Genomic DNA, 27574 nt, shown 5'->3' with positions numbered 1-27574 from the left:
TTCTCCCTTTCTTTCTTCCTTTCTTCCTTCCTTTCTTCCCTCCTTCCCTCCCTTCTTCCTTCCTTCCCTTCTTTCCTCCCTTCCTTCCTCCCTTCCTCTCTTCCTTCCTCCCTTTCCTCCTCTCCACCTTCCTTCCTTCCTTTCTTGCTTTCGTCCTTCCTTCATTTCTTCCTTCCTTTCTTCCTTCCTTCCCTCCCTCCCTCCTTCCTTCCTCCCTTTTCTTTCCTTTCTATTTTTTCTCCCTTTTATTTTGAGCCGTGTGGATTAAAGGCTCTTGGCGCCCCAGCCAGGTACCAGGCCTGTGTCTCTGAGGTGGGAGAACCAACCTCAAGACACTAGTCCACAAGAGACCTCCCAGCTCCACGTAATATCAGATGGCGAAAATCTCCCAGAGATCTCCATCTCAACACCAAGACCCAGCTTCACTCAAGGACCAGCAACGAACAGTGCTGGATACCCTATTCCCAACAAAGAGCAAGACAGGTCTACAGCCCCATCCATTAGCAGAGAGGCTGCCTAAAATCATAATAAGGCTACCAACATCCCCAAACACACCACCAGACGTGGACCTGCCCACCAGAAAGACAAGATCCAGCCTCATCCACCAGAACAGAGGCACTAGACCCCCAACCAGGGAACCTACTCAACCCACTGAACCAACCTTAGCCACTGGGGACAGCCACCAAAAACAACGGGAACTACGAACCTGCAGAGTGCAAAAGGGAGACCCCAAACACAGTAAGATAAGCGAAATGAGAAGACAGAAAAACACACAACAGATGAAGGAGCAAGATGAAAAGACACCAGACCTAACAAATGAAGAGGAAATAGGCAGTCTACCTGAAAAAGAATTCAGAATAATGATAGTAAAGATGATTCAAAATCTTGGAAATAGAATAGACAAATTGCAAGAAACAGTTAACAAGGACCTAGAAGAAATAAAGAGGAAGCAAGCAACGATGAGCAACACAATAAATGAAATGAAAAATACTCTAGGTGGGATCAATAGCAGAATAACTGAGGCAGAAGGACGGATAAGTGACCTGGAAGATAAAATAGTGGAAATAACTAATGCAGAGCAGAAGAAAGAAAAAAGAATGAAAAGAACTGAGGACAGTCTCAGAGACCTCTGGGACAACATTAAACGCACCAACATTCGAATTATAGGGGTCCCAGAAGAAGAAGAAAAAAAGAAAGGGACTGAGAAAATATTTGAAGAGATTATAGTTGAAAACTTCCCTAATATAGGAAAGGAAATAGTCAATCAAGTCCAGGAAGCACAGAGAGTCCAATACAGGATAAACCCAAAGAGAAACACGCCAAGACACATAATAATCAAACTGTCAAAAATTAAATACAAAGAAAACATATTAAAAGCAGCAAGGGAAAAACAACAAATAACACACAAGGGAATCCCCATAAGGTTAACATCTGATCTTTCAGCAGAAACTCTACAAGCCAGAAGGGAGTGACAGGACATATTTAAAGTGATGAAGGAAAAAAACCTACAACCAAGATTACTCTACCCAGCAAGGATCTCATTCAGATTTGATGGAGAAATTAAAACCTTTACAGATAAGCAAAAGCTGAGAGAGTTCAGCACCACCAAACCAGCTCTACAACAAATCCTAAAGGAACTTCTCTAGGCAAGAAACACAAGAGAAGGAAAAGACCTACAAGAACAACCCGAAACAATTAAGTAAATGGTAATAGGAACATACATATCGATAATTACCTTAAATGTAAATGGATTAAATGCTCCCACCAAAAGACACAGACTGGCTTAATGGATACAAAAACAAGACCCATATATATGCTGTCTATAAGAGACCCACTTCAAACCTAGGGACACATACAGACTGAAAGTAAGGGGATGGAAAAAGATATTCCATGCAAATGGAAATCAGAAGAAAGCTGGAGTAGCAATTCTCATATCAGACAAAATAGACTTTAAAATAAAGTCTATTACAAGAGACAAAGAAGGACACTACATAATGATCAAGGGATCGATCTATGAAGAAAATATAACAATTGTAAATATTTATGCACCCAACATAGGAGCACCTCAATACATAAGGCAAATACTAACAGCCTTAAAAGGGGAAATCGACAGTAACACAATTATAGTAGGGGACTTTAACACCCCACTTTCACCAATGGACAGATCATCCAAAATGAAAATAAATAAGGAAACACAAGCTTTAAATGATACATTACACAAGATGGACTTAATTGATATTTATAGGACATTCCATCCAAAAACAACAGAATACACATTTTTCTCAAGTGCTCATGGAACATTCTCCAGGATCGATCATATATTGGGTCACAAATCTAGCCTTGGCAAATTTAAGAAAATTGAAATTGTATCAAGTATCTTTTCCGACCACAATGCTATGAGACTAGATATCAATTACAGGAAAAGATCTGTAAAAAATACAAACACATGGAGGCTAAACAATACACTACTTAATAACGAAGTGATCACTGAAGAAATCAAAGAGGAAATCAAAAAATACTTAGAAACAAATGACAATGGAGACACGACGACCCAAAACCTATGGGATACAGCAAAAGCAGTTCTAAGAGGGAAGTTTATAGCAATACAATCATACCTTAAGAAACAGAAAACAGCTTGAATAAACAACCTAACTTTACACTTAAAGCAATTAGAGAAAGAAGAACAAAAAAACCCCAAATTTAGCAGAAGGAAAGAAATCATAAAGATCAGATCAGAAATAAATGAAAAAGAAGTGAAGGAAACAATAGCAAAGATCAATAAAACTAAAAGCTGGTTCTTTGAGAAGATAAATAAAATTGATAAACCATTAACCAGACTCATCAAGAATAAAAGGGAGAAGACTCAAATCAATAGAATTAGAAATGAAAAAGGAGATGTAACAACTGACACTGCAGAAATACAAAAGATTATTAGAGATTACTACAAGCAACTGTATGGCAATAAAATGGACAACCTGGAAGAAATGGACAAATTCTTAGAAATGCACAACCCGCCGAGACTGAACCAGGAAGAAATAGAAAATATGAACAGACCAATCACAAGCACTGAAATTGAAACTGTGATTAAAAATCTTCCAACAAACAAAAGCCCAGGACCAGATGGCTTCACAGGCGAATTCTATCAAACATTTAGAGAAGAGCTAACACCTATCCTTCTCAAACTCTTCCAAAAGATAGCAGAGGGAGGAACACTCCCAAACTCATTCTATGAGGCCACCATCACCCTGATACCAAAACCAGACAAAGACGTCACAAAGAAAGAAAACTACAGGCCAATATCACTGATGAACATAGATGCAAAAATCCTCAATAAAATATTAGCAAACAGAATCCAACAGCACATTAAAAGGATCATACACCATGATCAAGTGGGGTTTATTCCAGGAATGCAAGGATTCTTCAATATACGCAAATCAATCAACGTGATACACCATATCAACAAACTGAAAGAGAAAAACCATATGATCATCTCAATAGATGCAGAGAAAGCTTTTGACAAAATTCAACACTCATTTATGATAAAAACCCTGCAGAAAGTAGGCATACAGGGAACTTTCCTCAACATAATAAAGGCCATATATGACAAACCCACAGCTAGCATCGTTCTCAATGGTGAAAAACTGAAACCATTTCCACTAAGATCAGGAACAAGACAAGGTTGCCCACTCTCACCACTCTTATTCAACATAGTTTTGGAAGTTCTAGCCACAGCAATCAGAGAAGAAAAAAAATAAAAGGAATCCAAATAGGAAAAGAAGAAGTAAAGCTGTCACTGTTTGCAGATGACATGATACTATACATAGAGAATCCTAAGGATGCTACCAGAAAACTGCTAGAGCTAATCAATGAATTTGGTAAAGTTGCAGGATACAAAATTAATGCACAGAAATCTCTGGCATTCTTATACACTAATGATGAAAAATCTGAGAGTGAAATTAAGAAAACACTCCCATTTACCATTGCAACAAAAAGAATAAAATATCTAGGAATAAACCTATCTAAGGAGACAAAAGACTTGTATGCAGAAAACTATAAGACACTGATGAAAGAAATTAAAGATGATACAAATAGGTGGAGAAATATACCATGTTCTTGGATTGGAAGAATCAACATTGTGAAAATGACTCTACTACCCAAAGCAATCTACAGATTCAATGCTATCCCTATCAAATTACCACTGGCATTTTTTACAGAACTAGAACAAAACATTTCACAATTTGTATGGAAACACAAAAGACCCCGAATAGCCAAAGCAATCTTGAGAACGAAAAATGGAGCTGGAGGAATTAGGCTCCCTGACTTCAGACTCTACTACAAGGCTACAGTAATCAAGACAGTATGGTACTGGCACAAAAACAGAAATATAGATCAATGGAACAGGATAGAAAGCCCAGAGATAAACCCACACACAGATGGTCACCTTATCTTTGATAAAGGAGGGAAGGATATACAGTGGAGAAAAGACAGCCTCTTCAATAAGTGGTGCTGGGAAAACTGGACAGCTACATGTAAAAGTATGAAATTAGAATAATCCCTAACACCACACACAAAAATAAACTCAAAATGGGTTAAAGACCTAAATGTAAGGCCAGACACTATCAAACTCTTAGAGGAAAACATAGGCAGAACACTCTACGACATAAATCACAGCAAGATCCTTTTTGACCCACCTCCTAGAGAAATGGAAATCAAAACAAAAATAAACAAATGGGACCTAATAAAACTTAAAAGCTTTTGCACAGCAAAAGATACTATAAACAAGACCAAAAGACAACCCTCAGAATGGGAGAAAATATTTGCAAATGAAGCAACTGACAAAGGATTAATATCCAAAATTTATAAGCAACTCATGCAGCTCAATAACAAAAAAACAAACAACCCAATCCAAAAATGGGCAGAAGAACTAAATAGACATTTCTCCAAAGAAGATATACAGATTGCTAACAAACACATGAAAGAATGCTCAACATCATTAATCATTAGAGAAATGCAAATCAAAACTACAATGAGATATCATCTCACACCGGTCAGATTGGCCATCATCAAAAACTCTAGAAACAATAAATGCTGGAGAGGGTGTGGAGAAAAGGGAACCCTCTTGCACTGCTGGTGGGAATGTAAGTTGATACAGCCACTATGGAGAACAGTATGGAGGTTCCTTAAAAAACTACAAATAGAACTACCATACGACCCAGCAATCCCACTACTGGGCATATACCCTGAGAAAACCATAATTCAAAAAGACTCATGTACAAAAATGTTCATTGCAGCTCTATTTACAATAGCCAGGACATGGAAGCAACCTAAGTGTCCATCAACAGATGAATGGATAAAGAAGATGTGGCACATATATACAATGGAATATTACTCAGCCATAAAAAGAAATGAAACTGAGTTATTTATAATGAGGTGGATGGACCTGGAGTCTGTCATACAGAGTGAAGTAAGTCAGAAGGAGAAAAACAAATACCGTATGCTAACACATATATATGGACTCTAAGGGAAAAAAATGTCATGAAGATATTAGTGGTAGGACAGGAATAAAACACAGACTTACTAGAGCATGGACTTGAGGATATGGGGAGGGGGAAGGGTGGGCTGTGATGAAGTGGGAGAGTGGCAGGGAGGTATATACACTACCAAATGTAAATTAGATAGCTAGTGGGAAGCTGCCGCATAGCACAGGGAGATCACCTCTGTGTTTTGTGACCACCCAGAGGGGTGGGATAGGGAGGGTGGGAGAGAGGGTGATGCAAGAGGGAAGAGATATGGGAACATATGTATATGTATAACTGATTCACTTTGTTGTAAAGGAAAAACTAAAACACTATTGTAAAACAGTTATACTCCAATAAAGATGTTTTAAAAAAAAATATATTTGGTGACAGATGGCTACGTGGTTTTAGGCACATAACTCAGAAGGCGTTCAAAGAATTGAGTAACATGGTTATGACAGAGCTAGTGACATAATTATGTAAACAAGGTTTTTTGAGTTTTACAGCTGAAATATTTAAAATGCTGAATGTCCCATTCTGTGAATAAGCAGTTTTTGTCCACAGATACATGAACCCAGCCGGAGGAAAAGCCATGCATCTCATTAAGAAGTGAAGCTCAAATAACAGTTTGTTATTATGTTTAATGAGGACTTACCAAAACTTGCGTTATAGTTGCATTATCTTGATCACTGACTCCTGATCATCGTCATCGTGAAATGACGGGCTGGCTTCTTCCTGGCTGTTGACCAGAACTTTCTCAGCTCTTGGCCGCCTGGGCCTTTCCATGGGCAGCGCACAGCAACCGGGAAAGGGCTGAGCAGCCCCAAGTCCGGGTCTTCCGTAGCCTCATCTTGTCAGTGACACACCCCATTGTCTTTTGTGTCATCCTACTCATATTCTATTGCTGGAAACAGGTCACTAGGCCCAGCGCACACCCAGGGGAGGCAGATACAGAAGAAGGCAGATACCAGGAGGCGCGATGGGGTGGGGGACATCTCAGAAGCTGCCTACTCAAAATGTCAAATTTTAGTAATTGTAGCCTCTACGTCTCTTTACACTTAGGATGAAAATTTTCAGGTGTCATCTTAAAAACGTATGGAAGGATGCAGAGTTTTCCAAAATTCTTTTACAATAAACAAGTAAAAGTGTTTGGAGACGAAGGAGCTCCAGGCCTAATGCAGCTGGGTCCTGTCGGGCAGAGGAGGGGGGTCACACGGTCGCCAGGGGTCTGCCAACAGCGGGCAAAGGGCAAAGGGTGAGGGGGTGCTTTGGATAGCGAGAAGATCCACCTCCCCAGACCTGGGAAGCCTGCCTACATTACAAGGGCTAAGCGCGTCTGGGTCCGCGGGTGTCGGGGGCCAGCAGAGGCGGTCAGTTGTCAGGGAAGGAAATGCAGACGACGCTGGGTTTAGGATGAAGGAAGGAAAAGAATGAAAAGTGCATTTCCGGGAGGCACACTTGTCAGCAGCGTGTAGGATAAAACGGGAGGGCAAGGTCTGGGACAGGGGGTGGCAGGGACCCAAGAAGGGGGCCGCCCAGGGGACTGGGGGTCTTGGAAGGCCAGGGAGGAGGGACTTAGTCCGCAGGCTCCAAAGGCAGGCTCCTCTGGACGGGAGACTAATTAGAGGTGATCAGCCAGGCGGACTCTCAGCAGACGCGGGGCAGGTCCCTGGCGAACGCGCAGGCTCAGCGCTGGGGGCACAGACGGCCGAGGGCAAGGGAGGCCCAGAGCCCGCGCAGGTGCGTGGGGACCCGCGCTCCCACCTCCTCGGGGGGCCAGCGTCGTCGGAGCGCGGAGTTGTCCCGACCTCGAGAAGGAGGAGGGAAAGCCAAGAAGGCAAAATCTGGGTAAGAGGGTGAGGATACAGAGAGACAGGGACTGAGAAAAAGGACTTCCTTTGACGGAGAAGAAAAAGAAGAGAGTAAGACCGGGGTCGAGAGCTCGAGTAAGGTATTAAAATAGAGTTTTACAGCCTGACGGTAAGAGCAGGGATGAAATACAGCAGCGAGCTGAGCGGGAGCGCAGGAAACGCTGGCCCGGGGTTCGCGGCGCAGGCCAGGCTGAAGCAGCGCGGGGAGGAGCGTGGGGAGGGGCGCGGGGAGGGGCGCGCACCTGGGACGCACGTCGGGGAGGGACGCACGTCGGGGAGGGACCCGCGGAAGGACTGTCCTGGCCCGAGCCCTCCCCCCTGCGCGGCCCGCCCGGGGCAGGGCTGGAAGCCGGAAGCGGCCGCGTGGGCGCTAACTCGGGATTCACCCGAGGGGAAGCCAGGGGCGCGCCCTTGCCGCGCCCCCAGCCCGGGCGCGAGCCCTCCGCGAAGGCCGGGGCCATGGGAGCTCCGCGCCGCCCGCCGCGCGCGTCCCAGGGGTCCCCGCCGGTGCCGTCGCCACTGCTTCTCCTCCTGCTCCTGTGCGCCCCGGGACTGGGTCGCGCCTCCCCGAGGCTCTTGGACCACCCGGCGCCCGTGTGCACCCAGCAGGTGAGAACCCGACGCATCCCCGGGGGACGGGGGCCGAGGGCCGGGGGCGCGGGGCTGCCGAGTGACGGGAGGTCCACGCAGGGTCTCGGGGGCTCCGAGGCTTGGGCACAGAGCGGGCCGCCGTGGGGAGGACTCCCGGAGCGGCGGGAGTTGCCACGCGGACCCGGGAAGACACGGAGTTTGCTGGGAAAGATCGCGCGGCGGCGGTTGCACAACCTGGGCCGGCGTCCCAGCGGGAGGGGTGGCGCCTCCGCGGGAGGCCCACACTTGGGGAGGGCCTCGGAGGAGGCGCGGCCGGCCGGAGGCGGGGCGCGCTGGTGGGGAGGGGCCTACGGAGGGCGAGGCGGGGGCGGACCCGGTTCCAGCCCGGCTCCTCCTCCGCCGGAGCCCGCGCCTCGGGGACCCCGCGGCCGTAGCGCCTGGCGCACGGGCCCCGGGGCGGCGGGGGCAGCTTCCGGGGAGCGTTGTGAGGGCAGAGCGGTGACCCCTCCGGCGCGAGCCCTGGGGACCGCGCGGACCCTCAGGACGCCGCCCCTGCGGCCGCCACCGCCCGGGTCTGGGGTCCCGCTGGTCTGTTTCCGCCGGGCAGCTGCGCCGCTGTGCCCACAGGAAACGACACACCCACCGCCGGGTAGTGGCCTTGGGGTGGAGGCCTGGCTTAAGGAAAAAGAGACACAGACACTGTTGCCGAGAGAGAGACACACGCGCGCGCGCGCTCGGTCCTCTCCCCTCCGCTCCTCTTGTTTTCCTCGGCCCACTCCCCTCCACCACTGGCGCTAAGAAATAACCCTCAGTATCTGAGTCAGAGGATGTGAAACAACCGAAGCGGTATTTCTCCTGACCTAATTTTGTCGAGGATTCACCGCAAGACGGTGGAGGAGGGTCAGCGACTATTTAGCAGAAACTTTTCTTTTAACGTGAATGATTTGGGGACCGTCCTTGTGACTCCCACTCCTGGGCAAAGCGTGGGACCCGCTCAGCAGGTCCTTCCCTTGGACTCGGTTCATTTCTCAATGGCCACTTGCCAGGCGCCTGCAACATACAAGGTCCTGAAACGACAGAGCCGCGCTCCCTGATGACCGAGCGGTGGTGAGTCACCCAGGAGCCCGGAGCGAGTGCTCTCTGTGCAGCCAGTGAGCGCACAGGGTTCCGGGGAGACAGACTGCTGCCGCCCAGGGTGTTGTTCTTTGTGGCAGAGAAGACACTTGGGCGGCCCTCCCAGACAGAGGTCTGGAGCGTTCCAGGAGGTGGAAAGTGCTGAGCCAAGGCCCGTGGGTGGGCAGGATGAGGACTGGGGGGCCTGAGTGGCAGGATAGTGAGAAGCGTCGGGAAATGCGCGAGGGGCTCTCCCCTGAGCTGTGCTAAGAGGGCTTGACCTCAGTTGCTCAGCGGGAGCAGGGTCTCGGCCTGACGGGGGTGTGGGGTTAGCAGAGAGGGATCCCCTGGCAGATTCGTCTGCACCCCCGGGCTCTGCCTTCCCCCCCGCACCCCCACCGTACACCTGGCCACAGACACACGTCCCCCACAGCCCGCGGCTGCCCTGAAGAGAGAGGAGCAACGCCCTCCAGATCTCTCTCCCTCCGCTGGCGCTTCAGTGGATAGAGCACCACGTAGTGTCAGGGGAAGCCCGCACTTGACCCCGGAGGACCTGGGTTTGCATCCTGACTTCACCACCTACAGCCCAGTGCTGCAAGCGCGGGCCGTGGGGGCTGACAGATGGTTGTGGACCGAAAAGACAAAGGGGAGGGTGAGCAGATGAACGAGGAAGCAGTGACAGGCAGAGACCTGGAACCAGCCAAGCAAGGTTGGTTCTGATCGCTTGGATTTAGCGCCTCAAAACCCAGGGGACTCCGAGTCTCCCCCCATCCGATCCTTACTGGAGAAACTGTGTTTCCCTGGGGGACCCTTCCCACCTGGGCCCCTCAGCTTCCCATGACCATGACCGCCCGCCCAGAAGAAAGCCCACAACTTGGAGCTGGTCGGCGGGAGTGTTAACGCAGAAGTTTCTAGAAAGGATGTGTGTTCCTTACACATTCTTCTTTTCCCCAAGCACTTGCAGCTCTGACTGGGGGTGGAACAGCCGTGGGTTTAACCCCATCTTCTGGTCGCCAGAGCTTTCGACCGTGCCCCTCCCCGAGAGTCAAGTTGTGTTGTATGGGCACCGGGCAGTCAGGGCTGCGGTCAGTGCTGGCAGCGTCACCGCAGAGTTCACGGGCTCCTCTGCCGGCTGCCAGCCTCTGTCTGAGATGGGACAGGTCGCACGTAGCATCAGCAGCAGGAGGCGACACGGCTGAGTCAGGCCTGGGCCTTGGGTGGAGCTTCTCTCTCAGCCGCCCTGCAGCCCCGGCCAGTCCCTCCACCGCTGTGACCCGGTGTTCCCGGCCATTCAGGGATGAGTCGCCTCACGGGGTTGTGGGGAGAGCACGTACCACGCTGGGCGGTGCGCTGGGTGCGCTGGGGCACCAACGGTGACCTGCGGCTTCGTGCGGCCTCTGTGCCGGGGGTGACAGGCGGGCCTTCATTCAGAGCTCGCAACGGGCTGCCGGGCCGGCACCATTCACCTGTCTCGGAGGCGTTAGGCAGCCGGCCAAGGTGGCCCAAAGCAGAGCTGCGTGTGACCGCGCGGCCCGCTTCTTTCTGCCGGGCTCTTGCTGATGTCCGTGGAACTGTCTGAGTCCTTCCTTCTAATCTTCACCACCGCGGATGGAGAGGGTGGGCCCACCTGTTGTGAGCGCCCCTTCCTATGTGGAGGCCGCGTGGCCGTGATTAAGAGCGGAGTTCTGGAGCAAAACTGCACAGGTTTGAGTGTCAGCTCTGTGGAGCCTTGGGCCACTTAGCTGACCCCCCGTGCCTCCTTTTTTTCATGAATAAAAAGGGGATGATGGTACTGACCTCATAGGACTGTTGTTAAGATTAAATGAGACGTGCGTACAAAGCGTTAGCTTGATGCCTGGCACGGAAGGAGAGCTCGGTGAAGGCTGCCATCATCTTCGTCATCGTGGGCATCCATCCCCTCTTGGGTTTCTGCAGGAGGCCCTGACATAGTGCTGTTCACAAGCTCATAAATAATGTTCTGATCCTACTGCCTTTTTAAATGGGCATTTGAAACAAAGAAATGAGGGGTGATTTGTTGGAGGGGAATAAAGCAGGATCTGTCCTGGTGGTATCCAGAGAAGATCCTGAATGCATTTTTTTACACGATTGAAAACATTACATTAATGTAAATTCCTTATAGAAATTAAATTATAAGAAGAAAAAGTCTCCTATGCCTTCCCCTAAACAAATTCATGTTTTCATTTGTCTGTCTCACATTTTAATCCTTTCCTTTGTTTGGAGTAATGTCATAGATGAAATTCTACCTTTTAATTAACTCTTATCAAGGTGATATATGGTGATCCTTTAAAAATGGTACAAAGATGTTTAAAACAAAACCCAGCAGGTCCCTGCCCGCCCCACAACCCCTAAAACAGTTCCCCAAAGAGGATTACGTATACTACCTCCAGTTATTTCTTCTGGCGTTTGCCTCCGTACTTCTAAATGTACTTATATTGTTACTCTTCATTGGTCGATTTTAGATATTACCTACTGACTTATAATAGATGAAAATTTAAATTTCTTACATTACCTCGTCCCACTGCTTCCCCTCCCAGTCTTCCCATTGTGGTTCTATCAGTGGTCAGTGTTTGTTTGTTTGTTTGTTTTATTTGGTTGCACTGGGTCTTACGGGTCTTAGTTTCAGCAGGAAGGCTCCTTAGTTGTGACTCACCAGCTCCTTAGTTTTGGCACGCAGGCTCCTTAGTTGTGGCATGCAAACTTTTAGTTGCGGCATGCATGTGGGAATCTAGTTCCCTGACCCGGGATCAAACCTGGGCCCCCCCGCATTGGGAGCGTGGAGTCTTAGCCACTATGCCACCAGGGAAGTCCCAATGCTCAGTGTTTATACTATAACAAATGCTAATCTTCACTGCAGAGGCAAGTATGTGTGCTTTGGTTGTATTTCTTTTCTGGTATAATTTCTCTTTCCTCCTGGAAAGGATAATTCCTTTCATTCTTCACTTCCATAATTTTCAATGTAACTAATGTTGGTTTTTTCTATGAGATTTTGTCATATGTGTTTGTCATATATCAGATATTCCGATATTTGTCATATGTCAGATATTCCATCAGTTTCATTCTGTATTCTCCAACCCCAGCCTGGACCGATTACTCCCCAGGCCTGCGGCAGTGGGTCAGTCTCAGAGGTTAACTCCCTCATTTTGCTGGAGCATATCCTGCAGTTTCCTAAGAAAAAGTATGAGGGTGTAAGGGGTATAGATAGATGAATCGATTTTTTTTTAAGTCTTTATGTGTCTGAAAATGTCTTTATTCTCCCCTCACACTTTTTTGATAGTTTGGCTGGCTATAAAAATTGCAGGTTAAAGATACTTTTCCCTCAGGATTTTTAAGGCACTGCTTTGCTGCCTTCCAGCCCACAGCACAGATGTTAAGAAAGCCGATGCCACTCTGATTCCTCTCTGTGTGTTGCCTATTTTTTTTCTCTCTGTAAACATTATGATTTTCTTTTCACTCCTGGTATTCCAGAAGTCTCATGATGGGCCTCGGTCTAGGTCTTTTTTTCATTTGCTGTGAAGGCCATTCAGTGGCCCTTTTTAATTTGGAAATAATCAGTTCTGGAATTTCTTTGTCTTTTTAATTTCTTCCCTCTGTCTTCTGTGTAGTCTTCTTCTGGAAATCTAGTTAATCATGACTTATCATTCCTGAATTGATTCTCTAAATATTCATATATGGTTTCTCCTATTTCTGTTTGTATTTGTTCTACTTTTGGAGAAATTTCCTGAATTTTATAGCCCAGTCCTTCTGTGGAATTTTTTATTTTCAAGATTCGTTTTTATTCTCTGCTTGCTCATTTTTCCACAGTACCCTGTCCTTCTCATGTGGATGAAGCATCCTCTCTTATTTCTCCGAAACGGTTATATTTTGTTTGTTTTAATTTTATCCTGTCCCAGCATTGTCTTATTTCCTCCACGAGCTTTTTTTTTTTTTTTTTTTTTTAATTTGGGGGGTTTTGACCTATTTTTCATACAGGAAATCCTTCTCAAATATCTGGTACCCTTTGTCTGTCTGAGAATATTTCAAGACTGAGGTCCTAAAAGCTGACTGGATGCCCTGTGTAGATGGGCGTTTTGATCGCTGAACTTACTGTGAGGGTCAGGCTGGTGGTGAACGTGGCCTGTCTGTTGGGTGACTCTCAGATGTCAAAATCCAGAGTTCTTTTCTCTGGGCTTGGCTGCCAGCATTCTTTTTTTGGCTGCACTGGGTCTTTGTTGTGGCACTTCTAGTTGTGGTGCACAGGGTTCTCTAGTTGCGGCACTCGGGCTCAGTAGCAGCATACAGGCTGAGTTGCGGCATGTGGGATCTTAGTTCCCCGAGCAGGGATCGAACCCAGGCCCCCCTGCATTGGGAGCGTGGAGTCTTAACCACTGGACCACCAGGGAAGTCCCCATGCCAGCGTTCTGAGATCAGGGCAGGGAAAGAGGCTAAGGTGCCTCCCAGCTCCTAAAGGCACTCGGAAAATGCCAGTTCCATTTGCCATGTGCTCTGCCCACTTCTCACCCTGTGTCTCCTCAGTTGACAGGAGAGAAGTGTGGTGTGTCCCCCCCCCCCCGCAGAGTGTCCCTTGAAGAGAGAGGGAGGGTGCCTGCGTTTCATTCTTGAGAATGAGCCTGGGGGCGCCAGAGCCCGGCTTGTGGATTCAAGTTCTTTCTTGTCTGTAATTACCTGCTTCTCTTTTCTGCAGGGGCTGAACTGCACGGTCAAGAACAGTAAGTCACCGGTTCTTTTCTCACGTTGCCGCGATGAAGCGCTGACCCCGCGCTGAGCTGACGAGGGTCCCAGCCCCCAGCAGGAGGACCCCTGAGATTTGGGGCCGCACCTGCACCTCCGTCAAGGACCTTCGTTGCGCAGCAGTCAGGACGGGAGGCGCAGGCCTGTCATTAGGATCTTCTCCGGGGTGCTGCCCTGGTGAATCTGTAATATGACTCTTTCGCCAGAGCTGCCTCCCTGAAGTGGGTGACATCTGGGATGGGACCTTGTTTTGTGTTTTAATTCAAGGAGGAGGCGCACAGTTCAAGTGTCTGTACTCATCAGGGACCCCGCACGTAACAACAGAGCAGCTCTTATGGTTGCCCCGCTCTCCTGCCCCGCTCCCTGCCACTGCTTCCTCTCAAAGCCAAAGGCACTCTTTGTCGTCTCTCCTGAGGTGCACTTTAGACATCAGAGCTTTGCCGTGACCCCAGACAGGCATCAGGAAAGCGAGCAGGACTGGGCAGCTGAGAGCACAGCCGCGGTCTCAGGGTCACAGCCTGACCGTGAAGGCCTGGCTCCCTGGACCCCCGCGAGGTGTCCCCTTTGGTCTGCATCTTTGGTTTCTTGCAGAGCCTGCAAGCCTCTGACTTCTGCCTTTCCTGGCCCGCAGGTACCTGCCTGGACGACACCTGGATCCACCCTCGAAACCTGACCCCCTCGTCCCCCAAAGACGTGCAGACCCAGCTGAGCTTTGCCCGCACGCAGCAAGGACACCTGCTCCCCGTGGTTCACATCGAGTGGACGCTTCAGACAGATGGTGAGTGGGCGTCTGGAAGTGCTGCCCACCTCCCGGTGAACCCACTGACTGGACCACCCGGCCCTCTGCCCAGACTCAGAACTGGGCTCCCAGTCCTGTGCTCAGACACGAGGGGCCAGTTTAGTGAGAGGACCCATCGTTTCAGGCAGTGAGTCCTTTTTCAGTGTTTTGATGTTAACCCACGATCCTTCCAGGAAGGCCTTTCTTCAGCCTAAGATCTTCATCACCCTGGAAAAGGCGTCAGTCAGGTCGTGAATTGTCTGACTGCGGGGCTGGCCCTCCTGACAGCAGTGCCCCAACCTCTCAGGGGCAGAGCTGCGCACGGAACTGGGAAGACGGGGTGACCAGGGCGCCCAGACCTGTGGACGGCCTGGGGGAGTCCTCTTCCTGAGGCTCCAGCCCCGCTGGCTGCCGCGTCCTTTTCAAGTTCGGGGACGCCCTTTGACACCCACACCGTGTCGCCAATGCCCTAACCACGAATTTGCAAAGCTTTCGCCTCTAGCCCCGGGTAAAGTGTCGCTGTCCTTGTCCAGCAGGGGTAGCTGTCCACGAGGCAGTGGCTAATCCAGCCCAAAGGGAGCAGGAAGCGGAGGGTGGGTAAGACGGGCAAGCGTCCCCGACGGGACGTGACCCCCCCCACCCCGGCGATTCGTCATCCTTGATCTGCAGCTGCGGCCCCTCTCCTCCCTGTGCCCTCCAGCCAGCATCCTCTACCTGGAGGGAGCAGAGCTGTCCGTCCTGCAGCTGAACACCAACGAACGTCTGTGTGTCAAGTTCGAGTTTCTGTCCACACTGAAGCATCATCACAAGCGGGTAAGACTCCAGCCGGGGCCGGGGGCGGGGGGTGACGTGGCGAGCAGCACACACACGTGCACACACGCACACACAGGCACACACGCACACACGCACCGCTGTTCCTCCGCCCTTCTGTCGCTGCGGCTCCACGGCCAACGCCCGCCGACCTGCCCTGTACCTGGGTCAGCCCGGGGCCCGCAGGAGGAGAGGCTCTGCCCAGACCAGAACTGCGCTGGTTTCTGCTGCAGCAGCCGCACCTTTTGCTGCTCAGAGCCGGAAGTGGGTTCTCCTTGAGTTTGGTGAAAGCACTGATGCTCGGTGCAACTAGAGAAAGCCCGTGCACAGCAACAAAGACCCAGCGCAGCCAAAAAGAAAATTAATTAATTAAGAAAATAAGAAGAAGAAAGACCAGAAGAAACGAAGAACAGAGAGACAGATGCCTCCGACCTGGGAGCTTGCTGTAGTGGTTGTTTTCTCCCTCTTTTGACTGATCCTTTGGGGGTGGATGGGGTGCACTTTGGGCCCGGGTGGGCGAGAGCCGTGACCTGTTTGCCCTCCCCTTCTCCCATCTCCTAGTGGCGTTTTGCCTTCAGCCACTTCGTGGTGGAACCCGGCCAGGAGTACGAGGTGACCGTCCACCACCTGCCTAAGCCCATCCCTGACGGGGACCCAAACCACCAGTCCAGAAACTTCCTGGTGCCCGGTGAGAGCGCCCTCCCCAGCCTCCCCTTCACCCCTCGCTCTGCGGTCAGCCTGTGGGACCCACGGGACAGACAGGTGCGGGGCCAGGTTCTTCGCTGAGCGGCCGCAGCCCCCACTCCCTGAAGGCAGAGCCCGTTCTCGCGACACAAACAGTGGGTGCTGGCCCATGACCCCAGGAGCTTCACGGAACCCGGAGTCCCTCTGCGTGGCTGAAGATGCACATTTCCTGCCCAGAACGTGTCGGGAACACAAGCCAGTCCCAGGAGAGCCGTGGCCCTGCCCCCAGCCCTGCCCCAGCTCTCAGTTCCTCATTCTAAGCCCACGTCCCACCTGCATGTACCCCACGCCTTCCCCTCTTGCCACTGCTCCCTCCTCCTGGGAGGCCTGGCGGGCTCATCTTCCAAAGCACCATTTGACGTGTGTGCGCCTCTGGGGTGCACCTCTGTCCTCCCCAGCATCTCTGCCACTGCCTGCTTTCCTCATTGTTAAGAGCCAGGCACACCTGGACGCCCAGCCCCTTGAGAACAGGGCCTGGACCCGGCACCCGCCTGTGCAGCCTCCAGACCCTCACAAATGGCCCTGCGTGTGGGAGGTGATCGGGAAACGCTTGTTGAAGCCTTCTTCATCTCCAGAGCACCCCCTGCTCACACACGTGTGCACGGGCATACTCATACGTGCACATGCAGCACACACACGCACACACACGTGCGCACAGGCATACTCATATGTGCACATGCAGCACACGCACACGTGCGCAAGGCATACTCATACGTGCACATGCGCACACACGTGCGCACAGGCATACTCATACGTGCACATGCACACACGCTCACACGTGCGCACAGGCATACTCATACGTGCGCATGCACACACGCTCACACACGTGCGCACAGGCATACTCATACGTGCACATGCAGCACACACGCACACACGTGCGCACAGGCATACTCGTGCACATGCAGCACACGCACACGTGCGCACAGGCATACTCATACGTGCACATGCACACACGCACACACGTGTGCACAGGCATACTCATACGTGCACATGCAGCGCACACGCTCACACACGTGTGCACAGGCATACTCAAACGTGCACATGCAGCGCACACGCACACACGTGCGCACAGGCATACTCATACGTGCACATGCAGCACACACGCACACACGTGCGCACAGGCATACTCGTGCACATGCAGCACACGCACACGTGCGCACAGGCATACTCATACGTGCACATGCACACAGACGCTCACACACGTGCGCACAGGCATACTCATGTGCACATGCAGCACACACACGTGTGCACAGGCATACTCATACGTGCACACGCAGCGTACACATGTGCGCACAGACATACTCGTGCACATGCAGCACACACGCACACACGTGCGCACAGGCATACTCATACGTGCACATGCACACACGCTCACACACGTGCGCACAGGCATACTCATGTGCACATGCAGCACACACGCACACGTGCGCACAGGCATACTCATACGTGCACATGCACACACACGCTCACACACGTGCGCACAGGCATACTCATACGTGCACACGCAGCACACACGCTCACACACGTGCGCACAGGCATACTCATACGTGCACACGCAGCGCACACACGCACACACACGTGCGCACAGGCATACTCATATGTGCACATGCAGCACACGCATGCGCACAGGCATACTCATACGTGCACATGCAGCGCACACGTGCGCACCGGCATACTCATACGTGCACACGCACACACGTGCACACAGGCATACTCATGTGCACATGCAGCACACGCACACACGTGCGCACAGGCATACTCATACGTGCACACGCAGCGCACACACGTGCGCACACGATCTGCTCACCTGGCTTTCTTGCCCCTCGTGTCACTCCCTGGTCCCTGACATTCCATCAGCTCGACATATTCGTGACGTGATATTACGCTATTTGCTTTTACGCTCTCTCCCGTTGGAATGTTATCCTCGGAGGGCAGGGACTTCGTCTCACTCACCGCTGTATCTCCAGGGCCTAACGCATCGGCACCTGTTGGGGGTTCAGCCAGTATTTGTCAAATGAGTGGCCCTCCCCGCCCCCTCCCCTGTCCCTAAGCGGACTGGCTCAGCCCCTGTCACTCGCAGTGATTCACGCCTCTCACGTGCCTTCTGAAACCAAAGTAAAAACGTTGCGGTCAAGGAAATGGAGGGATCGAGAAGACATCTCCAGAGGAGTGGTCCTCACGGGGTCCCTGGGTCCGCAGCACCATGGAATCACCTGGGAACTTGTCAGAAATGCAGCTTCCCAGGCCCACCCCCGAGGGGCCGAGCCCAAGACTGCTGTGAGGGCATATGGGAAAGTTGAGGAAATGCTGCCGTTTGCTGAGGGGGACACAGTCCATCTCTCCTCAAGGGCAGAGGTGGCTCTGCAGAGGTGGCCCTGGGGGAAAGGGAGCCCCAGAGCAAGTCCAGGGAGCCTACACCTGGATCTAGAAGGTTCCTGGAGGGAGGAGGGCTGAGGCTGAGGCGGCCGGGGCAGTCCCAGGCCTGTGGGGCCTCTGGCCCGTGGCCGTGTCTGTCCTGGGGCTTCTCTGAAGGGCCAGCTCTGAACAGGCTCCCCAGAGGCTGTTACCTCTGGTGTCAGAGGCTCTGTCGGAGCCAACTTCCCAAGGGAGGCGCCTAATGGCTGCACTTTGTCCCGGTCCACAGACTGCGAGGACCCCAGGATGGAGACCACCACGCCCTGCGTGAGCTCCGGTAACCATGGCGGGCAGCCCCGTGGGGGGCTTTACGTGGGCACACGTGTGCTCGCCGCTGAGTCCCGGCCACACCTGTGCTCCTGTGGGACAGGCAGCCTGTGGGACCCAGGCATCACTGTGGAGGCCCTCGAGGCCCGCGAGCTGCGGCTGAGCTTCACCCCGTGCAACGAGTCCACCAGATACCAGATCCTGCTGAACAGCCTTCCGCCTGCGGAGGACCGGAGCTGCTTCCAGCGCGTCGTGGACGTGGCCGTGGTAGCTGCCCTCTCTGCTGCTGCCCTGACCCTCCGGCTCAGCTCAGAGCCACCTCTCCGAGCCTCAGGGCCCGGGCGCTCAGGCTGTGCGGGGGGCGTGACCTGGGCTGCCCTTCTCCCTTCCCGTGTGTGACTGGAGGAGTGTGTCTGAGTGTGGCTGGTGTGTAGTTGCTCCGACAGCTGACGGGACACGGCCCTCTCTGCCCCCCACACACCCGGCCCTCTGTCCTCCCCTGCCCACGTTCTCCTGGTCCTCCTTTTGTTTAGCTTTGTTAGTTCATTACTGCAGAGAGGATTTGAAGACTTTAAAATGTGGAAATGAAGACAAAGGGAAGTGAAAGTGAGGAAATACGGTGAAGCCAGGGTAGGGCCAGTGCAGGACACGCGTGTCTGTCCCCAAGATGCCCAACGGCCAAAGCGGAGAGGGGCAGCTGGGTGCTGGATACAGCCCTGAGTCGACACGCACGGCGCCGGGGGGTGGGGGGCGCTCCTCCCGGAGCGGGACCTGCCAGCCTTTCTCCCCGGGGCCTCCTGGGCATGCGTCCCAGCAGAGGCCAGGGCCTCACCGCCCCTCTACCCTGCAGCCTGCACACGAGGCCACCCAGCGGCGCTGCAACGTCACGCTCACCCTGCCAGCCTTCAGCTGGTGCTGCCGTCACCGCGTGCAGGTGGGGAGGGGGCTGGAGGCGGGGTGGGCACGCGTGCAGGGGGGCAGCCCGGGGCTCACGCTCCCCAGGGACCCAGCACTGCCGCCTCCTGGGATTTCCCGCCCGGCGCCCGACCTCACCCAGGCAGGGCCCTCGGCCCCCCCCTCCTGCCCAGCAGCCGCGGGGACGTCCTGGAGGGGCCGGCGGGGTCCGAGGTGGGCCCACGTCCCCCCTGCCTCTCCCCACTGCGCTCTGTCCTCGCAGATCCGGCCCTTCTTCAGCAGCTGCCTCAACGACTGCCTCCGACACTCGGTGGCCGTGCCCTGCCCAGAGGTCCCGCCCACCTCAGGTGAGACGCACGGCTGCCGGGGGCGCACCCGGGGGAGGGCGGGTGAAGGTCGGCAGCCCGACCCGAACCCCGACGCGGTCCTGGGGTGGGGGGCTGGGGCTGGCAGTTGTCCAGGCCTGCGCTGTGGGGCCTTAGAGAGACTCCAGGTTGGACTCCTGACTGCCTTTCGTTAGCTGTGTGGCCTTGGGCAAAGCACTTAACCTTTCAAAACTTCCGTGACTTGAAAAACGGGGGTTCTTATTGTCATAGTTACGGTTAAGGACCATGTAGTGAACAGGGCGCTCCAACGTGTCCGTTTGGAATTTTCACAAACTGTGAGTCATGGTACTACCTGCTGAGTACTGTATACTAGGTACTACGCACTGTAGTGCTGTGTGCTACGTATTGTGTGTCAAGTACTGGGTAGTGTGCACCACGGTATAGGTACTGTGCAGTATAGAGCTGAGTATATTTTACTGAGTACTGTGTACTAAGTACTGGGTAGTGTGCACCACGGTATAGGTACTGTGTACTATAGAGCTGAGTATATTCTACTGAGTACTGGGTACTAGGTTCTGGGTACTATACACTTTGTACGAAGTGTGTACTGTGTACTAAGTATTGTGTACCTTATACTCAGTGCTGTGTACTAAGTACTGTGCACTGTGTACTATGTAATATATACCATGAAGTGGAGACTCCCTCCCCCAGGGTCATAGGTGAGGAAACTGAGGCACAGAGGTGTGAGGCACCGTGTCCAAGGTCACACACCGAGGCAGTGGCAGAGCCCCGGTTCTGACCTGAGCCCCCGGCGCGCTGCCCACTTCCCATTCGGAAGCCTCCTGCAGCCAGACGCCAGTCAGAAAGCAGCGGGCGTTGCACTGGCCTGGACGGAAACCGGCCTCCCAGTGGAGGCGGGCGTCTCCCAGTAGTCCACCAGCTCAGGTGTCCCCCGTAGGTGGTGTCGCTAAGTTTAATAACCTGTACAAAAGGCTGGGTGTCAGGCCAGGCCGTCAGCAGGCCCCGGCACAGAGGTGGTGGGTGTGGTGACTGCTGCTAGTAACTGAGAGTGTCCCCTGGTTCTTATTGCAGACGCCGTGGAAGGTAAGGCCGACTCCTCCTGGGCTCTGCCGCCTCAGGGGACACAGAGGTCCCTGCCGTCCTGGAGTGGAGCCAGGCAGAAAGGCTGCACCAGGAGGCGGCCCTGGGTGGCGGGACCATGGCCCGTCTTGGCGTCAGGGAGGACCCCCCCGGGGTGGGCGGTGGGTTGAGGACCCAGGGCTGGCACAGCAGAGAGGGCAGCTCAGCGAGGGCAGCGGGCAGGCCCCCAGGGCTGGTGTCGCAGGCCTCCCTGCCACGCCATCACGCTCTTCTCCTGCCACAGACCACACGCCCCTGTGGCTGTCCAGGTACATCCCCGGCCTCTCCATCCTGCTGGTGGGTTCCGTCATCGTGCTGATCGTCTACCTGGCCTGGAGACTACTGGGTAAGGGCAGGGGCTGTGGGCCCACCTGGGGCTTCCCCTCCGCCCCACCCCTCTTCCCGTGCGTCCTCTCCCCACACCAGCTGTGAGACCGGGCTCACGGCCCCACGCGTCGCCGCCCTGTGGCCTGTTAACAAGCACCGGTTCCCTCCGGCTGCGGCCCTGTCTGGCCGCGTTCTAAGCAGGAGGGAACATGCGTCTTCAGGGTAGGGACTTGGCCTCTCCCTGCCCCTCCACGACCCCGACCCGGGAGGCCGTTTCCCCCGGGACCACGGCTCTTGCCGGGGAAGCTCACCAGCCGGGCACGAGACCTGTTGAGAGGGTCCTTCCGCAGAGGTTCCCTGGGAGGGTCCAGCCGTCCAGGTCTCCGCAGGCGTCGGGAGGCCGCCTGCTTCTCGTGCTGCACGTCTGGCCTTTTCCCGAAGCGCCCGCTCCTCAGGGCGAGGGGGGACCTCAGAGTTCTAGGCAGAGGCCCCAAGTGTGGGGCTTGAAATCAAGGTTCCAGACATCCTCCTTGGCCGCGTGGCTCTGGTGAGTCAGCCCTGCTCCACGGGGCCCTTCACTGCATCCAGGACGGAGTGGTCACTTAAGCACGCTGGTCTACCTCCTCACCCCAGAATACCAGCAGGAGGGACTTCCCTGGCAGTTCAGTGGTTGGGCCTCTTCACTCTCATTGCCGAGGGCCTGGCTTCGCTCTCTGGTTGGGGAACTAAGATCCCACAAGCTGCGAGGCACGGCCAAAAAAAAGAAAAAATACCAGGAGGAAATTTAAGGGGCCCAGTCGCACTACTTCTGCAGGCATCTCGGAAGACTTTTGCCTCCTGAAAGGACACGTCTGGGGAAGGGGCTTTCCCTGAAGGGGGAGCTCTGCCTGGGGACGCGGCCACTTTTGGGGTGTAACCTCCCAGGCACCGTTCTGGGGGTCCCAGCCAGGTCAATGCTGCAGAATACTTGTGACCCAGCTGATGGGGTGTGCGGGGAACTTCACACACAGACCCATTTCACAGAGGAAGAAACTGAGTTTCAGAGGCGTTGATACCTCCCACACGTCACACGGCGGTCACGGGAGGGACAGTCTCCCTGCAGAGGCCCAGAGCGTCTTAAGAAGTGCTACCGGGGCTTCCCTGGTGGCGCAGTGGTTGACAATCCGCCTGCCAATGCAGGGGACACGGGTTCGAGCCCTGGTCTGGGAAGATCCCACGTGCCACGGAGCAACTGGGCCCGTGAGCCACAACTACTGAGCCTGCGCATCTGGAGCCTGCGCTCCGCAGCGGGAGAGGCCGTGACGGTGAGAGGCCCGCGCACTGTGATGAAGAGTGGCCCCGGCTCGCCACAACGAGAGAAAGCCCTCGCACAGAAACGAAGACCCAACGCAGCCAAAAAGAAATAAATATTTTAAAGAAGTGCTCCCCCGACCCCTCCCTTGGTCGGGAGTGGGGCAGAGCTCCCAGCAGGTGCCCCTGTGAGCTGGTCCCTGTCTCTCTTCCAAAAGAGCCGTTCTGAGCCATCTTGTAATATTTGTGCTTCCTGCAAGGACACTTTTGGAGTATTACTTCTGGCATTTCTTTTCCTTTCAGGGTCCCATCACAGGAAATATGAAAATGGCACCAGATGCACAGGTGGGCACCTCCCGGTTTGGGCGGCCTGGGTTTGGGGGGAGTGTGTTCACAACGGCCTGGAGGCGCTACCCAGTCAGCTCCCGTCCCTCAGGAGGTGGCACCTGCCGGGGACCCCCCTCTAGCTCCGAAGAGAGGGAACCTCAAACAGCGAGGCTGGGCTTACAGTTGCTCATCGCTGAACAAGGAGGGGCAGGTAGAGGCACCATATTTTGTGAAAAGAGGTCCTCCCGGAAGCAGCTACGTGTATTCCGTCAACGGGCCTTTGTGTCTTGCAAGAAAAAAAGCCATTTTAATTAACACGTAGGCTAAAGGCCATATGATAAAGTGAGACACTCTTTTCCCCGAAGGCACAGGCTGTTTCGCAGGCAGCCAGCACAGGCAAGGCAGCCGCCTTGGGCTTATTCTGAGGTCTCAGCTGCATTTTGGGGGGCTCGGGAGTCGCCCGGCCTGTGGTGTGTGGTCAGCGCCGACATGCCTGAACCCTCGGCCTGGCTTCCCTTGTTTCCCTCAGACGTCCTGCCCGCTGCCACCAGCCTGAGCCCCCCACCCCTGAAGCCCAGGAAGGTCTGGATCGTTTACTCGGCCGATCACCCCCTCTACGTGGACGTGGTCCTGAAGTTCGCCCAGTTCCTGCTCACCGTATGCGGCACCGAAGTGGCCCTCGACCTGCTGGAGGAACAGGCCATCTCGGAGGCGGGGGTCATGACCTGGGTGGGCCGCCGGAAGCAGGAGGTGGTGGAGAGCAACTCCAAAATCATCGTCCTGTGCTCCCGAGGCACCCGGGCCAAGTGGCAGGCCATCCTCGGCCGGGAGGACGCCGCCGTCCAGCTTCGCTGCGACCGTGGGAAGCCCGCGGGGGACCTGTTCACGGCGGCCATGAACATGATCCTGCCGGACTTCAAGAGGCCGGCCTGCTTCGGCACCTACATCGTCTGCTACTTCAGCGACATCAGCTGCGAGGCCGACGTCCCCGAGCTCTTCAACATCACCTCCTGCTACGCGCTCATGGACAAGTTTGAGGAGGTCTACTTCCGCATCCAGGACCTGGAGATGTTCGGGCCGGGCCGCATGCACCGCGTCGGGGCGCTCACGGCCCAGAACTACCTGCAGAGCCCCGGCGGCCAGCAGCTCCGCGAGGCCGTGCAGCGCTTCCGCCGCTGGCAGGCCCGGCGCCCCGACTGGTTCAAGCTCGAGAGCCTCTGCTCGGCAGACGACCGGGACCTCCCGTCCCTGGATGAGGAGGCCTTCGAGGAGCCGCCGCCAGGAGGAGGGATCGTTCGGCAGGAGCCGCTGGTGCTGGAACCCGCCTCCCAGGGCAGCCTGCTGGTGGAGCTGCTTCTCGCCGGGGAAGGAGGGGGCCTGTCGCGGCTGGAGCCCCAGCCTTGGCCCCAGGAGCAAACGGCGGCCCAGACGCTCCAGACCACGGTGGTACCGGTGGACGGGGCCCCTCCAGCGCAGGCGGTAGAGCCCGTCCCTCAGGCCGGCAGGAGCGGTGCCGCCAGCCGGCTGGCCCTGGCTGCGGGAGACGAGGCCTGCCCGCTCCTGGACGGCTGGGGCCCTGGGCGGAACAGCATCCTCTTCCTCCCCACGCAGCCCGAGGACCCGCCCATCCGCAGCAGCCCCACGGGGCGGCCGGACGGCTCCATGCCGCCGCCCCCACCGCAGAGCCCGCGCTGCCGGGACGTGCGCACGCCGCCTGCAGGGGAGCGGCGGCGGTCGGTGCAGTCCGACCAGGGCTACATCTCCAGGGGCTCCCCGCAGCTCCTGGACGACGCCGACGGGGACCAGGGCGGGGGGCCGGGCGGGCAGCCGCTGTATCCCGAGGGCCTGGAGAGCCTGTGGGGCCTGCAGCTGCTGCTCTTCCTCCAGGAGCTTCGCAAGAGCCCTGGCCTGCAGCCCAAGGGGCCGCCGCGTGGGGCCTCCCCTGCTCAGGGCGGTGAGCGCGTGTGGCCGTAGGTGTGCGGGTGCGGACATGTGTATGCTCGTGTGTGAGACGTGTACCTTTAAAACGTAAACATCTTGACTCTGTCCCCTTAACCTTCCTTCCCGTGACCGTCCCCACGAGGACCCACAGCCTATTCCCAGGAGCTAACGGCAGTGTCCTTGGGGGTCTGTCATTCGTTCCTTCAGCCCTTATTTTGTGCCCCGCGTTGCCCTGACCGTCAAGGAGCTGCCCGTCTAGTGAGGAGGACGGGGTAGCACGTGGGGCGGGGCGCGAGATTCAGAGGGTGCCAGAAGCTCGCCCGGGGCCGTGAAGTCCGCAGAAGGGGCGCCTGGCCCAGGGAGAAGCTTCTGGAGGAGGGCGTGTCTGAGCCGAAGGAGCAGCTCGTTTCCCGGGCCGAGGGCTGCAGGCGAGAGCCTGCCGCTGCAGGCGAGGCAGTGGGCGCAGCCTGGGAAGGCCTCGGGGCCAGGCTGGGCGCGGCTGGGGCTCCTGCACCGGGATGGGCTGCTGCCGTCAGGAAGCTCAGGGCCAAACACACCCAGTCATTTTCGGAAAGAGACCAGATAGAAGTGAGCTCAGGTCGTGGCCCCTGACGGCATCAGCAGGGCCTGAGCCCACGCGTTGCCTCGGTCAGCGGGAGACCTAACGGCCGAGGATTCTTTCGGGGCTGCGGGCTGGGCCCCTGGGCTGCAGCCCCCGAGCTCAGGAAGCACAGGGAGCCCCCTGCCCTGTGCACACTGGGGTCCCCCCCCTGGGATTGAGTGTTCTCTTTGCCTGTACCTGAGTCCTGAACTGGAGCATCCAGGCTCCTGCACAGAGGAGAGGATTCTGAAGTTCGGTGGGAAATCGGATACCAGGGTGCGCGCACGCGCGTGTGTGAAAGAGCTTATCGATGAAAGAATGAATAAATTCGTTAACTCAGGTTAGAATTCCTGGTGGTAGAGTCGCACGTTGCTGTAGGTCGAGAAGTTCCTAGTGGCGGAGGCCTCTCTCGTGGTGAGATCGTGCCTGGTGGCAGCAGGCCTTCGCGGCCCCGGACGGTGCATAGCTTGCGGCCAGCCCGCCGGTAGCCAAGGACCAGGTGTGGGGGTGCTGTAGGCTGGCGCCCGCGTCCCCCCGGACCCGTAGGTTGACCCCGAATCCCCGGTGTGACGGCGCTGGGAGGACCTCTGGGAGGAGGTGAGGGCGCGGGTGGGGCCTCACAGACGGGATGAGTGCCCTTACAGGAGACCCCACAGGGCCCCCTCGCGCTTCCGCCGTGCGAGGACACAGCGAGATGGCCGCCTGTGAAGCAGGAATCTGCCGGCACCTTGACCTCGGACTTCCAGTCTGCAGCACCGTGAGGGGTGTTTCTGTCGTTGACAAGCTGCCCGGTCTGCAGGGTTCCGCTACGGCAGCCCGAGCGGATGGAGCTGAGCCTTCGCCTCCACCAGCCTCGCAGGCGCCATCCCTCCGATGATGCAGGTGGGTGTCGTTGGGTCCAGACTCCCACAGGCTTTCTGGGACATTCCCCCGGCCTGCGGTCGGCGCGCGTGCAACATGCAGAGCGTGGATTCCACAGCTGGCGCCGGGGCTCCGCCTCGTGGCGGGATGGCCAGGCCACGTGCTCCTCGTCCCGGGGCCACGCTCTCCGCGTGGATCGCCTTCCCCACAGACCCCTCAGATTCTTGCTCTGCTGGCCTTTGAGGCCAGATGTCCCCCGTCGGCGTTGTCCACTACGTTCCCTTTATCAGCAAGGCTCCTGCCTTTTTTCCTAACAGCTTTACCGAGATAGGAGTCACAGCTCATACGACTCACCACGGACCCCGTACGGGTCAAGGCTCTAGGGGCTCAGAGTTCAGCAACCTTTGGCAATGATCAGTTGGGAACCTTTTTCTTACGCCCCCAAAGGAACCCAGCCCCTAATCGTCGCGCCAACCCCCAGCCTGCCGTCGCCAGGCAAGCGCTGAGCCCCCTTCCGTGGTGCGCCTGCGCGGGCGTGGCGGGTGTAAACGGGCTCGTGAAGTTCCGCGGCGCTCAGCCTTGTGCTGGCCACTCTCCCCGCCTCGCCCAGAGCCCCCAGCCTCTCACTGGTCTCAGCTGGCCGCAGGCGCTGGAGATTCCGTCGGCCTGAATGTGGCGTCGGCCGTTTGCCAAACACCGAGAGCACCGAGTGTGAATGAGGCCAGGCCTCTCTTCTCGTGCTGTTCTGAACCTCGGCTAATAAAAGCCCGCCTCACCCAGAGAGGCCCTCCAAGAGCCCACGTCCCGCGGTCTCTGACCGCCACCCCTGGACGCCCCTCCTGGACAGGGTGACAGAAGGGACTCGAGGAGGCGGGAGGACCCCCCAGCCACGTGACCCTCGTGGATGTCCGCGGCTTTACCTGCAGGAAGACGAGGAATGGTGACGTGGGGCCGTGGACCTTGGCGGATCCGTGGGTTCTGAATCAGCTTCT

The 27574-nt window shown here is 55.2% G+C and overlaps 2 protein-coding genes and 1 long non-coding RNA gene across 3 annotated transcripts in view; 2 read left to right on the top strand and 1 right to left on the bottom strand.

Moving 5' to 3' along the window:
- The window catches only part of LOC136792238 (uncharacterized), a 33839-nt gene extending 26350 nt beyond the window's left edge, over positions 1–7489 (bottom strand). Inside the window, exon 1 of the long non-coding RNA XR_010835724.1 lies at positions 6172–7489. This is a non-coding gene — a long non-coding RNA (uncharacterized lncRNA). The remainder of the gene's footprint in view (positions 1–6171) is intronic.
- A 19-nt stretch (positions 7490–7508) lies between these two features.
- On the top strand, positions 7509–25220 carry IL17RA (interleukin 17 receptor A). The gene is given in 14 exon segments (XM_067008447.1): positions 7509–7646; positions 7649–7996; positions 13794–13818; positions 14472–14618; positions 15319–15431; positions 15990–16116; positions 18817–18864; positions 18958–19121; positions 19705–19788; positions 20032–20116; positions 21188–21199; positions 21480–21581; positions 23156–23197; positions 23709–25220. Coding segments are annotated over 14 exon segments (2880 nt in total). The 3' UTR covers positions 25154–25220.
- Positions 16906–18808, top strand: LOC136792237 (zinc finger protein 77-like). The gene has a single exon (XM_067008456.1). It carries the CDS (start codon positions 16979–16981, stop codon positions 18188–18190), a length of 1212 nt encoding a protein of 403 aa, XP_066864557.1. The 5' UTR covers positions 16906–16978; the 3' UTR covers positions 18191–18808.
- Positions 25221–27574: the final 2354 nt, after the last annotated feature.

The sequence above is a fragment of the Kogia breviceps genome, chromosome 12, assembly GCF_026419965.1.
Source record: "Kogia breviceps isolate mKogBre1 chromosome 12, mKogBre1 haplotype 1, whole genome shotgun sequence".
In the NCBI taxonomy this organism is placed as follows: domain Eukaryota; kingdom Metazoa; phylum Chordata; class Mammalia; order Artiodactyla; family Physeteridae; genus Kogia; species Kogia breviceps.
Note: the sequence above shows the minus strand (reverse complement) of the source record. Positions and strands in the feature narration are given on the sequence as shown.

What these genes read in the sequence shown, in the direction of transcription:
- LOC136792237 (XM_067008456.1), top strand. Translation starts at nt 16,979, where the DNA reads ATGCACACACGCTCACACACGTGCGCACAGGCATACTCATACGTGCAC.